Here is a 13,124-nt window from a genome sequence, read left to right on the forward strand (position 1 = left end):
TGAATGAGATCTCTGTCCCAGAATCCCAACTTCATTTTCTGCCAAGAAATTGACATCTCTGATAGAGGTCTGTCCACATTACGTCTTCTGGCCTGGAATGTTTCCAGGTAGTTATCGGGTAAGTTGGGCATTTAGCTGCAAGATTAGTCCTAAGACTTGCTGTCTAGCCATGATATTGATTCAATTTATAGTTTGACTCAATTAGCCAGTTTAGAATCTAGTTTCACAGCAGGAAATCTCACACACACAAATCAGTAGTTTTGAGAAACCTGATGAAATAATGGCTAGTTTACCCTGAAAAGCTTTGTAATCTAGAAGCCAACTGTCTGAGTAAATGCCCTGATAATTAGATAATTATCCTAGCCCTGTGGTTGCCAGGGCCTTCTGCCAACATCCTCTCTTCCTCTTGCTGCAATTTCTGTCTCGCAAGCCTTTCCTTCTCAATTATCTCAGTAAAAAATAAAACAAGACCTGGTTCTTTACTCTCAGAATGGCCCATTGGGTTTCCACTTCTTGTAGGCTTTTAGATTTTTTCAGCTTTCCTCCGTCTTCCTCTTATTTTTTACAGTTAGCGTCTTAATATCATTTGGCTTATAGCTTCCAGGATTAATAATGGGGAAATTAATCTAGGGAACACACCTAGGTCTCTTCATAATACTGTGCATGGAAATGCCTTGTAGAAGGGGTGGATGGGACCAGTGTTCTGTTAGACGGAGCCAGATGATGTTCAAGGTGGATTTCCTCAATATGAATTCTAACTAAGGGCATGATATTGGAACCTATGTTGAACCTAGATTTACTGCATCAAATAGAAACCTTGAAGTCTTGTCCAGAAACAGTTTCCAGAGAAATATTTGACTGATGGTAATCACCATGACCTGCAAAATCAATGCTATTTATTGTCTTCTCTCTTCTACAATTGTTGTGTGTGTTTGTAATTCTAAAATTGTGTGATTTTGATCACCAAAATAGAAGCTTAAAAAGATATTTCTAAATTGAGGTCAGGACAGTAATACCCAATTGAGGGCTTTTAATCCACTGGTTATTAGAAGAAAAACAATGTTTGTAGTTGCTGCTATAATTCACCAAGACTTGCTAAAAGCCTTAAGAAATACTAACAACTTTAGCTCAGTAGTTATACTTATGCAGTTTATCAGATGGAAATAATCAGGTGTGTAAACCAGGTTTTAGCTAGGAGAGCTGCTTATAATAATGAAAGTGACATTCTATTTAGATTTCAAAGATTTAGTGACTGGCTAAATAAAGTATTTCTACATAATGTTGACATTAAAAATGTCATGTGGCTTCTACATAATGTTGACATTAAAAATGTCATGTGGCTTCTACATAATGTTGACATTAAAAATGGTGCAACTGAGGAAGATTAATGACATAAAAAGATGTTCCTGTTAAAGTTTAAATAAGACAAGTTTTATTTTAAAGATTTTATTTTTATTTATTTATTTTTAAAGATTTTATTTATTTTTTCATGAGAGACACAGAGAGAGAGGCAGAGACACAGGCAGAGGGAGAAGCAGGCTCCATGCAGGGAGCCCGATCTGGGACTCGATCCCAGGACCCAGGGATCATGACCTGGGCCGAAGGCGGTGCTAAACCGCAGAGCCACCCAGGCGTCCCGGATTTTATTTGTATTTAGTTGAGAGAGAGAGACCACAAGCAGGGGGAGCAGCAGAGGGAGGGGGAGAAGCAGGCTCCCCACTAAGCAGAGAGCCCCACATGGGGTTCCGTCCCAGGACCCTGAGACCATGATCTGATCCTAAAGCAGATGCTTAACCAACTGAGCCACCCAGGCACCCCTAAAAAAGACAAAATTTAAAACATTATTTGAAGTATATAAATCTTTTGTGCAGATGCACACACTGAGAGAGAGAAAAATAATTTTAGCAGGACATACCTCAGAGTATCAGTGGTTCTTGCCATGCAGTAGAATTCTAGGTGATTGTGTTGTCTTTCATTTACTTATCTGCCCATCTTTAATTTTCTACAATGAACATGAACGACTTTTATAATAATAGTGGGGTTTTTTAAGAGTTTGTTCCTAGATTTCTTTTCAATATTCACCTTTAAAGGTGTCTGTGGTTGGAGGTCTGCATGACACCTAAGAATGTTTAGTTATTCTTCCTGTGACTGGGTTGTAGGCTGAATGTCCCAGGGCTCATTAAACAGAAAACAATAAACAGGCATTTCCCAAGTGTAAACTCAGGGGAAATTTGGCCTTCGTCAGCAAATTTTCCAGGTATACTAATAGCCAAACCTAGTACAACAGTTGGGCTTCGTAGATAAAATTAAGTAGAAAGTTATAAAAGATCCACTTCATGTGATATTTTTAACAATCAAATGAGGTGATTTTGATTTGTCTTCTTCAAACCACTTTTGATCTCTTTATACTGTTCTTGTTATTCAGAGCCCAGTAGAGTGATTATGAGGAACATTTATTGATGGCTCCCACAGAGTAACTACATCATTTGAATTTAGTGATTAGATTCCTTTAAATGTTCAAACCTCTATTTGGTAACTAGGTATGTGCCTAGTAGTACATTAGATACAGTGGGGGTATTCAAATACCTCACAAAGACAAATGTCCTGGAGGAGCTCAGTTTTGACATAGAGACAGATAAATTAATAAATATCCCTGCATATATGGTGGGCTTCATAATCAGCATTGAGTCATGCAAAGAAAAAGTCATGGAAGCAAAGGAGAAGGAAACGTTAATTTTAATCAAAGGAGCAGGAACGTTTTCTTAAGAAGAAGTAAGATTTAGGGCTAGAAATAAAGAAAGTGTATTACTCCCTTGTTGGTTACAGGTAACAAATAAAAATCAAACTAACATAAATAAAAAGGTGATTTATTAGCTTCTGTAATAAGGATGTCTTGCTTTAGGCAAGGGAAATCTAAGCTTAGCCTTCCCTCTCTCTCTATTGATTTGATCAGAAACTTTCCACAAAAGATGGCTGCTAAACATGGAAACTTACTACTTAAGACTTACAGTCCAGGCCTTTCTGTTTCCCAACAACCATTCATTAAAAATCAGGGAAGATTCTCATTGGCTCTGCTTGAGAAACTGCCCAATCTGGGCCAATCCTTATGGCCAGCTAGGTCACATGCCCACCCTGCAGGGAGTGGGGAAGAGGGTAGGCATCATAATTGACAATTCCATCAGATCAGATAGAGTTAGGGAGCTGGAGCTTCCCCCCCCCCCACCCAAAGAAAGCAACAGAGAGGACAGAGAGATGGGCAAAACTACTGGACGAACACTATCTTTACCATCTTCATTTCAGACAGGTAGAATGTTGCAAGGTAACATGAGGGCAAAGCATTTGCGAGCAAAAGGGAGAGCTCAGGCTAGGATGTGAATGCAGGAAAATGCAAGGAATGTTTTGAACACAGTGGGTGTAAGGTGTTCGTGGGGTACCAAGTAATTCTACACCAGTGATTATGACCTCTGATTTGATAAAATGTTATAGGTATGTTTTCCTTTACTTAGATATTTATACCTGGGGAGTTTTCCATACATGAAACTGTAAGTTCAGCATTATTTAAGTGTAATGAGAACTTGCCATTTGAAGCATATCCTGTGATGAATATGTTTGTAAAGCATTCAGTTGCCACCAGAAACACTAACCTTTAATTTTTCTGTTTTGTACTTTTAAATTATTATGAATTGGCTTTGCTTAAGATAATGTATACTTAGACTAAATCTTTTTTCCAAAAAATAAATTTTAATCCATTTAAAATTTAACTCAACTTAAGCTTTTAGAGCACTACCTGTTTCTAGTAAATGATTAATAAATGTATATAAATGCTCCTTTGAATTTATATCAATAATTATAAAGTCATCTACCAGTTTTAAAAGCCTATTTGGATCAGACATTTGTTTGTTCCTGGCAAAGCAATAACTGAATGAAAATTTATTTTATGATTCACAGAATCCCCAGGAGCCCAGGGTGATACAGGCCAATTGATGTTTTAATCCTTTCTGTCCTTCAAAAAGAATGACAGTGATGCTATATTTTTGTTCCTTAGTATTTGCTACATTGAGCTAAGATTATAGATAGAATATAGAATTAAATCCTTGCAAGATGAATTTAAAATCTACATTAGACAGATATGCAAGATTCTGACCTTGAGAAATAAATTGTAGAAGTGACAACCTAGTGAAAAACTCAGAAACAAACCAAAAAATCTAGAGATGGCAAAATATTCTATCAGCACTTGCTGGTAATGGACTAAAGTATAGGATTGAAAGGTCAATTTCCAGTTCCAGTTCTCTCCTGCACTTCATAATTTTGAGCATGGCACCTCTCTTCACTCCATATGAACTTCCCTATCTTCAAACTAGTTCATATCTTACAGAGAAGCTGCAGTGATATATGAAATAATAAATACAAAGTATTTAAACTTTTCAGAATAACGTTTTCACAACAAAATGAAATAATTTCAAAATGAAATAATAATAAACTGTATCAATTACAAAAGCAAGCAAATTGGGAAAGAAATTTTTTATTAGAAGGATTCATTTCAAAATATGATTTTAAGAAAAATTCAACCAGTACATCCAGAATGAACCAATCTGGGGCCACCTGGGTGGCTCAGAGGGTTGAGTGTCTGACCCTTGGTTTTGGCTCAGATTGTGATCTCAGGGTCATGAGATGGAGCGCTGAGTCAGCCTCTAACCCTCAGCATGGAGTCTGCTTAGGACTCTCTCTCTCTCTCTCTCTCTCTCTTTCTCTCTCTCTCTCCTTCTATCTCTTTCCAAAAAACTTGATTCATATACAATTTTTGGAAAACATATTTTTCACTATGCAAATTTACCCCATTGCAATTTAATTAAAACCCAATGCATAAGACCATTCCTTAGAATAAATAATATGTTAAATCAGTGGTACTCAGAAATATGTGACATTTTTAACCATTTAAATTTAACAAGAAGAGTGATGTGACTGTTAATCTGCCCTTTTGATATTTTGTATAATATTAAATATATTTTGTAAAATAGAAATTGAAAGTCTTGGATATCCACAGATTTCAGACAAAAGAGCCATATGTGCCCTATCCAATTAAAATGAGCACTTAAAGGAATATTTTGTGAGATATTTAGATACCTTAGGAGCTAATAATGATTGCAATGTAATAATATAGTGTGGAGATACGGTTTCTTTTAGAATACATAAAAAGTTTTTTAAATTTAAAATTTTAAATATAAAAAAATAAATAAATAAATAAAAATTTAAATATAAAATTAAATAATACTTAAAACATTGAAATAAACCCACTACATAGAATCATGTGGAATTTGATTACAAATGAGGCTGAGAGTTTTCTTGAGGACAAGACTGATGATAGGAAGGTGAGGAATTTCCCAAGATGGTTGGGAGGAATGTGGATAGCTAGATCATATTGCATAAAAAATAACTGACACAGTCACCAAATTTTAAACAAGGTGGAATGCAAAGCAATACTTCACATTTAATAACAGATTATCCTTATCAAAATAATATTTCTGTGGTATGGGGAATGACAGATGAGTCAACGCCAAAAAAGGATCGAATAAAAAGATGAGCAACCTGCCTCCTCCCCCCACTCTCCTCACCACAGACTTAGCACACCCAAAGAGAAGATTCTGAGAGCCTGAGGAAGAAGCTAAGTGTCAATGTTCATCTCCAGATTCCTCCACATTTGCCTTTTCCCCTGTATCCCTTGTCCCTAAATTCCCTTAATTTCTTGGCCTCCTTTTTTGGTCCTTAGCTGAACTCGCTGTCTCTCTCACTCCTAATATGCTGATCTGGTCTGGAACCAGCAACGCTGCTTTCCACCTGTGAAGCCCTTCCATTACTTGATGATTGATGACTGATTATATATCTATGACCTCACATATAGCAGTAAGCCATGGATAAAGGCACCTATTCCTATTCTCTGTGGTAGCCCAGTAGAGCCTGTACCAATCTCTTCATGAGCCAACAAGACACTATTTGATTATGAAAGATAAGACTTAAACTTGAGAAAAAGATTTAGAATAAGATCCAGCAAAATGAGGGCACATGTCTCACTTAGGTTAGGGTGGTTGGCCATCCCTCTACTAATCATCCAGTGCCTATGACATAGTTCGGTTTCTATTACAATTCTTGATACATAGAAGGCCCTCAGGAAATAGTTAATGAAGGAGAGATGAATGAATAAATAAAATATTATAAGCACCAGCTCTATCTAGGAATGATTATACTGGTTTTTGAGGCCATGCATGGGTTACAAAATATGATGAATCTTTAATTAGTAGAACATGTTTGGTGAAATTTCCATTCACATTTCTTTCAAGAAAAAAGGCAGGAAGCAACTCAGCACATCTACTTGTCATCGCTTTTAGAACATCTGTGGTTTTAAAACAGCTTTGAAAATAGTTACTTGCCTAGAGAAAGGTCTGACTTCTGCTGTATAAGCATTAAAGTGTTCTAAATTCATACACACTAGTACATACTCTCATAGATGGCAGTTAATAAAAATACTGATTAGGTGGCCTAAATCTTCTTCATACTCTGGTTTTATAGGAATATGTATATGTGCATTTGACTCATTAAATACTTGGTCAAAATGAAGAAAAAGGCAGATGGAACGGATACAATATCTCCCTCCCCCCTCCTTTTTCTTGCATGAAAAACTGCACATTTACTTTAAAAATCCCAAATAAGAATGTTTACTGCAATGGTCAATGGAAGCAGCATGGGCTGGCATATAAGATGCTGACCGTTTAGCAGGAGAAAACATCCTAAATACAGTGTGTCTCTCTCCATCAGCTGTGTTCAGTGTTTGTGTTTCTTCAGATTGATCGGCTGGACGTGGATAGCTTGTTTAGCAACATTGAATCTGTGCATCAGATATCAGCCAAGCTGCTGTCATTGTTGGAAGAGGCCACAACAGACGTGGAACCGGCCATGCAAGTAATCGGTATGTTTATTCTCTTCTCGAGTTCTACAATACAACAGGAAATAATATTTTAATAACCTCCCTGTGCTTTGGTTTTATGTTTCTGACTCACCAAGCTTCCCAGGAGATGTATAAATGCTAAACCCATCTTCAGGCTCATTGTAATTACACAAACTCTGTATTTGTCTTCAAATGGGTTTCTATCCATTTGCTGAAGTCCCACAGTAGCACTAAGCACACCATTTGCTTTTTAATTTTCAATCTTTCAACCTCTTTGCCTTCCAGATGTTCTCTCATTTTGTTTTATGGCTAACACTTACTCGATCCTTAAAGAATTAAATATTTAAATACTTTAATAGCTTTACTGATTTTAGTCACAGTGTTTTCCAGATCTTACACTTATGAATCCATTGACTTTGGGATTGTAAAATATTTTGCATGAAGGGTTTTTATAATTTATAAAACACACAAGTTCTACTTTTCCTTTTTTCTCCATATTATTTGCTTTCCAAATATATTTTTATTCTCAGTCATAGATTATTTCCTTACTCTGGTAAGATTTTGGAAAAAATACAAAGATCATTGAAAAAGCATTGAGCCAAATTTTTTTTATTCATTCTATTTCTTGGGAGTTCCAAAAGGAAAACTATTGTGGACTTTTTGAAGGCAAAAGCCACATCGGGGTGCTATGGAGACTAAGACTTCTTTGAGGTTTCTTTCTTTCTTTCTTTCTTGTTTTTTTGTATTTTTCTATTTCACATATAACATGCAATGTATGTTTCCTACAAAGATTTTAAAATAAATCAGGAGTAGAAGAATAAAACACCTCCATCATTGCCACTATCTGTCATATAAATGATCACAGTTATCAGTTTGATGTGGATCAACTTTCTTTGAGACGTATACAGAGACACAAACACACACTCACACTTTATACTTTGTTCATTGTGTCTTTATTTGTTAATGGAAGTTAGAGTTTCAACAATGAAATTGATCTTGGTTTGTATTTATGGAAGACCCAAAGCAAGACTGATTATAAATGGAAAGGTGAATCAACCTATTTGTAGTGTTTTATAGACAGAAAGGTCAGCTCACTCAAAAAGATTCTCCCACAGGAAGGGTTAAATTTAATCATTATTTGTGACTAAGTGTCCCTATTATGTACTGAATGTTTGTGTTCCCCTAAAATTCATAGGTTGAACCCTAACCCTCAATGTAATGGTATTTGGAGGTGAGGCCTTTGGGAGGTAATTTGGGTTTAGATGAAGTCATAAGGGTGGGGGGCTCCCCCCATAATGGGATTAGCACACTTATATGGAAAGAAAGAGACCAGTGTTCCCTGTCTCCCTCTTCACTATGTGAGGACACAAGAGGGCAGCTCCCTGCAAGCCAGGATGGAGGCCCTCACTAGGAACTGAATCTGCTGGCACTTGAATCTTGGACTTCTCAGCCTGCAGAAATGTGAGAAATAAATGTCTATTATGTAAGCTCTTCCACCCTTCAGTCTTTTGTTATGGCAGCCAGAGCTAACGTAGTCTTCAATAAGCTGTAGATATGTTTTCTAAGGAAGGACTCTATTCATTATTACTTTAGTGTGGATTCATTGGCCATTTATTAATTCACTCAATGAATAGTTATTAAATAGCAGCATATATAAAGGTACTGAGTGGCATTGTGGAGTATCAAAAGATTAAAAAGATCATTCTGTCCTTCAAAAGTTTGCCATTGAAAAGCTCCTTGTATTGAAGGTATTTGTGTAATACACCATCAGACTATTTTCTACACTACTGGACAACTTCAGAGGATAAAAAGAATATTTCTAGATGGAGAATCATAGAAGGACCCTTGAAGATGTAACTTGGGCTTGCAGTTAGTCCAGATTTCAACAAGTGAGGTCCAGGTCTAAAAAACTAAGTGAAAGCAACAGCATGAACAAAAGCATGAACAGCAAATGCTAAATGGCTAGCATGCTTAGGAAATGGCGAGAGATAAAGCCAAACAGGAGTGAAGGATGAATCTGAAGCAGAAGTGAATCAGAAATGAATCTGGGGGCGTCTGTGTGGCTCAGTCGGTTAAGCATCTGCCTTTGGCTCAGGTCATGGTCTCAGGGTCCCGGGATCAAGCCCTGCATCAGGCTCCCAGCTCAGAGGGGAGCCTGCTTCTACCTCTTCTCTCTGCTCATGCTCTCTTTCTCTATCTCTCTCTCTCCCACTGTGTCTGTTTCTCTCAAATAAAATCTTGGGGAAAAAAATGAAATGAATCTATAGATGCACCTGGGTAGCTCTTGGTTTCAGCTCATGTCATGATCTCATGGATTATGAGATCAAGCCCCAACTGGGCTCTGTGCTCAGTGTGGAGTCTGCTTGAAGAGTCTCTCCCTCTGCCCCTTCCCCTACTCTCACAGGAGCAAGTGGACTTTCTCTAAATAAACCTTTAAAAAGAAGAAATGCACCTGTAAGTGTAGAATAGAGACAGACTATACTTGGAATCAAATTTGGAATTTACTCTACAGGTACTGAGGAGCCATTAAAAGATTTTTCAGCAAGGGTGTGATGAGACATACAAGTTTCTGGAGAAGGAAAACTATGGTAAGTATGAAGAGAATGGATAGAAGGAGAAAATGAGTCCTAGACTAGTAAATAGGTAGTTATAAATAATGCAGGCATATGGTAACAAGTATCTAAGCTAAGGTGGATACAGTGAGAATAAAAAAGAAGGGTCAGATTCAAGAGAAATGTTGAATAAAGCATAAATAAGATTTAGGGGTAGTTTCATATGCTGGAGTCCAAGACAATTCCAGGCTTAAGGAGACAAATAGCCTAATTTACCTAGAACATCCTGGTTATAGTCTATTGTTGTAGCATTCAGTCCAGTTTAGCCTTTGTTCTGGAATGTCTCCTTTTTAAGGAGGATCATTATTAATCAGTGTACTACAAGAGATTCAGGAAGACTTCTACATTGCACTCCAATTTCTAACTGGTCTCTCCTAATAGAATATAAGAGGCAGGTGTATTTAATAGAGTTCTCACCATAACACATGGTAAACTCTGAAAGACGGTCTATCTCTCCTATCCCAACCTTTTGAAGTACAGCAAGCACAGCACTGGCTGATAAAAAGATAACATTTGGGCATGAAGCTAACTGCTTCCTGCTTCAGCGGTGGCAGGAGATGTATCTGATGCTACAGATTCTGATGTCCATGGGTTATAGCAGCTAGTATGTCATGGCCTATGATGGGCGGCCCATGCTGTGACCTGTGAGAGGCATGAAGCCACCAGGATAACAGCCAGTGGGTTTTAGTGGGACATATAGGGAATTAAAGAGTAGATGTGGGGCACTAGTGTGGCTCGGAAGGTTAAGCGTCCTCCTTCGGCTTGGGTCATGATCTCGGAGTTCTGGGATTGAGCCCTGTGTTGGACTCCCTGTTCAGCAGAGTCTATTTCTCCCTCTCCCTCTGCACCCCCAGCTCATGCACGCTCTCTCCCTATCTCTGTGTCAACTGAATAAATAAAATTTTTTAAAAAAGATTAGATGTAAGTGAAATTGTTTGAGAAATAGAGGCTTTGCAGTTCTGCTACAGAGTATCTGGATACTGTTGCTACAATAATTTGGTAATTTATCTTATGATACAAATCCATAACTTTTTAATTATCTGGTTATGCTTACTTTGTTTTGCAATAAACCCTTTCAGAAGCAAGTGTTTAATCTATGCATGTTTAATAAAAATTAAGTATTGATTTTCTGTTGCTCAAGAAAGTTGATCATGAACACATAACACACAGCATACTCGCTATCCACAATGGGGTTCTTAATGCTATGACTGACCCGAAGACAAACAGAAGACAGAAATGGGCTGGAGAAGCAGCAATGCCTACACCAAATTTTAAAGCCTTGGTATTCGGCATTTGCTGACCATGCTTCTGTTCATGCTGCTACTTCTACTTGGAACCCTCTTCCTGACCTTCTTCCCACTTCCCACTTGGTAAAATCTTACCTATACTTTAAGCCCAAGTGCATGTGGTTTAACACGTGCAGCTACAAAGGCGTGTTTACACCGAGCACTTCATGCAGCATGGCTTCATGAGGTCAAATGAAGTTATCCTAAATTAATCTCTTTTATTTTTAATTCTGAGTTACCTTGGGCCCATGAGAAATGTAAGGCAATGGTTATTAATGAGTCGACAACAATAGCAGAAGGGTTTACAGTTAAATTATGACAAGTTTATAATAGTGTGAGCATATAAAGAACCAATTAATTCCAGTAATGATTTAAAAATATTTAGCCAGGGGCATCTGAGTGGCTCAGTGGTTGAGCATCTGCCTTTGCCTCAGGTCATGATCCTGGGGTCCTTGACAAAATAATGGATTGATATTCTTCTAAAATGTCAAAAGATGACATTACCTTTAAAGATGAGGTAAGACTGGGGCACCTGGGTTGCTCAGTGGTTGATCACGCCTTTGGCTCAGGGCGTGATCCTGGGGTACTGGGATTGAGTCCCACATCGGGCTCCCTGCAGGAAGCCTGCTTCTCCCTGTGCCTCTCTGTCTCTCATGAATAAACAAACAAACAATAAATAAAGCAAGTGGAAGCCTGGATAGATTCTAGAACAGTAAAAGAATGTAGCATTGAAATTCAAATACAGTGTTTAATTTAGGTAATAATAATAAAGAAAACTTTATTTCCCTTTCTGACAACTGTACTGTGGTTACACAAGATTTTTTTTTTAATTTTATTTATTTATTCATAAGAGATGGAGAGAGAGAGGCAGAGACAGAAGCAGACTTCTTGCAGGGAGCCTGATGCAGGACTCGATTCCAGGACCCCAGGATCATGACCTGAGCCAAGGGCAGATGCTCAACCACTGAACGACCCAGGTGCCCTGGTTACACAAGCTGTTAAGCCTAGAGAAGCTGAGTGAAGGATATTTGTAAACTACCAGTACTAATTTTGCAATTTTCTGTTAAGTAAAAAATAAGTTCAAAGTAAAAACTTAAAGATACTATAGTTTACAGAGAAAACTCAATCGAATGTATCTTTTTTTAAAAAAAAAATATTTATTTATTCATGAGACCTAGACTGAGAGAGAGTCAGAGACACAGACAGAGGGAGAAGCAGGCTCCCTGCAGGGAGCCTGATGTGGGACTCAATCCCAGTACCCCAGGATCACGCCCTGAGCCAAAGGTGTGATCAACCACTGAGCAACCCAGGTGCCCCAGTCTTATCTCATCTTTAAAGACCTTGACATTTTAGAAGAATATCAATCCATTATTTTGTCAAGGACCCCAGGATCATGACCTGAGGCAAAGGCAGGCGCCTAACTGCTGGGCCACCCAGGTGTCCCTCAATTGAATGTATTCACAATTTTTGAATTTACTAATCATAAGTTGCAACTTTGAGGAAGATGATAGAAAAATACATAAAGGAAGTTATAACAGTAAGGTGTATATGAAAGAGAAATGGTTGGAGTCATATTTTAATTTTTCTACCCTTGACATCTGGGCTAGCCTTGTGGCTTGATTTGACCAATAAAATGTGGCAAAATAATGTTCTACAACAGCCTTGTGACATCCACTCTCCTGAGGAAGAGGGAAATCTCAAACTACCCAATCATTTCAATCAACACAGTCGAAGCCTTCGACTTTGATGTGAGCATGGCCTCCTCTGCCAGGTGGCCTCTGGTTACAAATTGCAAACACATGTATAAACAACACCTGGAACAAGCCAACCCAGCTGAGCCTTGTTCAAATTGTCACTCCAGAGAATTGTGAGCAAACAAGAGTTTTAAGCCTTTAAGTTTTGGGTGATTTTTTTTTCCTGCAGCAATAGCTAACTAATACAGATTCAAGGACAGTGATTCATTCAATTTAGATAAAGAAAAACTTGATTTGGAAAGTGGATTTTGAGCTTGGACTCTAAGGACTTATAAAGGTGAAGATTGAAGAAAATGACTCTTTTTTTAAAGATTGTATTTATTTATTCATCAGAGATGTGGAGAGAGAGAGAGAGGCAGAGAGACATAGGCAGAGGGAGGAGCAAGCTCCATGCAGGGAGCCCGATGTGGGACTCAATTCTGAGTCTCCAGGATCACACCCTGGGCCAAAGGCAGGCACTAAACTGCTAAGCCACCAGTGATCCCAAAAATGACTTTTTAAAAAAGATTTACTTATTTATTTAAATGAGAGA

At 37.9% G+C, this 13,124-nt stretch overlaps 1 protein-coding gene and 1 long non-coding RNA gene across 3 annotated transcripts in view; one reads left to right on the forward strand and one right to left on the reverse strand.

Moving 5' to 3' along the window:
- The window catches only part of ARHGEF38 (Rho guanine nucleotide exchange factor 38), a 128,501-nt gene that overhangs the window by 55,979 nt on the left and 59,398 nt on the right, over positions 1 to 13,124 (forward strand). For both annotated transcript variants that reach the window (XM_077882190.1, XM_077882189.1), the window contains exon 3: positions 6,838 to 6,961. In XM_077882190.1, coding sequence (XP_077738316.1) covers positions 6,838 to 6,961 — 124 coding nt within the window. The remainder of the gene's footprint in view (positions 1 to 6,837; positions 6,962 to 13,124) is intronic.
- Positions 6,682 to 11,577, reverse strand: LOC144303811 (uncharacterized). Its single transcript, XR_013370783.1, has 2 exons — positions 11,343 to 11,577; positions 6,682 to 6,985 (listed from the first exon to the last, which is right to left on the reverse strand). It is a non-coding gene; the product is annotated as an uncharacterized LOC144303811 (long non-coding RNA).

The sequence above is a fragment of the Canis aureus genome, chromosome 33 (assembly GCF_053574225.1).
Source record: "Canis aureus isolate CA01 chromosome 33, VMU_Caureus_v.1.0, whole genome shotgun sequence".
NCBI classification, from domain to species: Eukaryota; Metazoa; Chordata; class Mammalia; order Carnivora; family Canidae; genus Canis; species Canis aureus.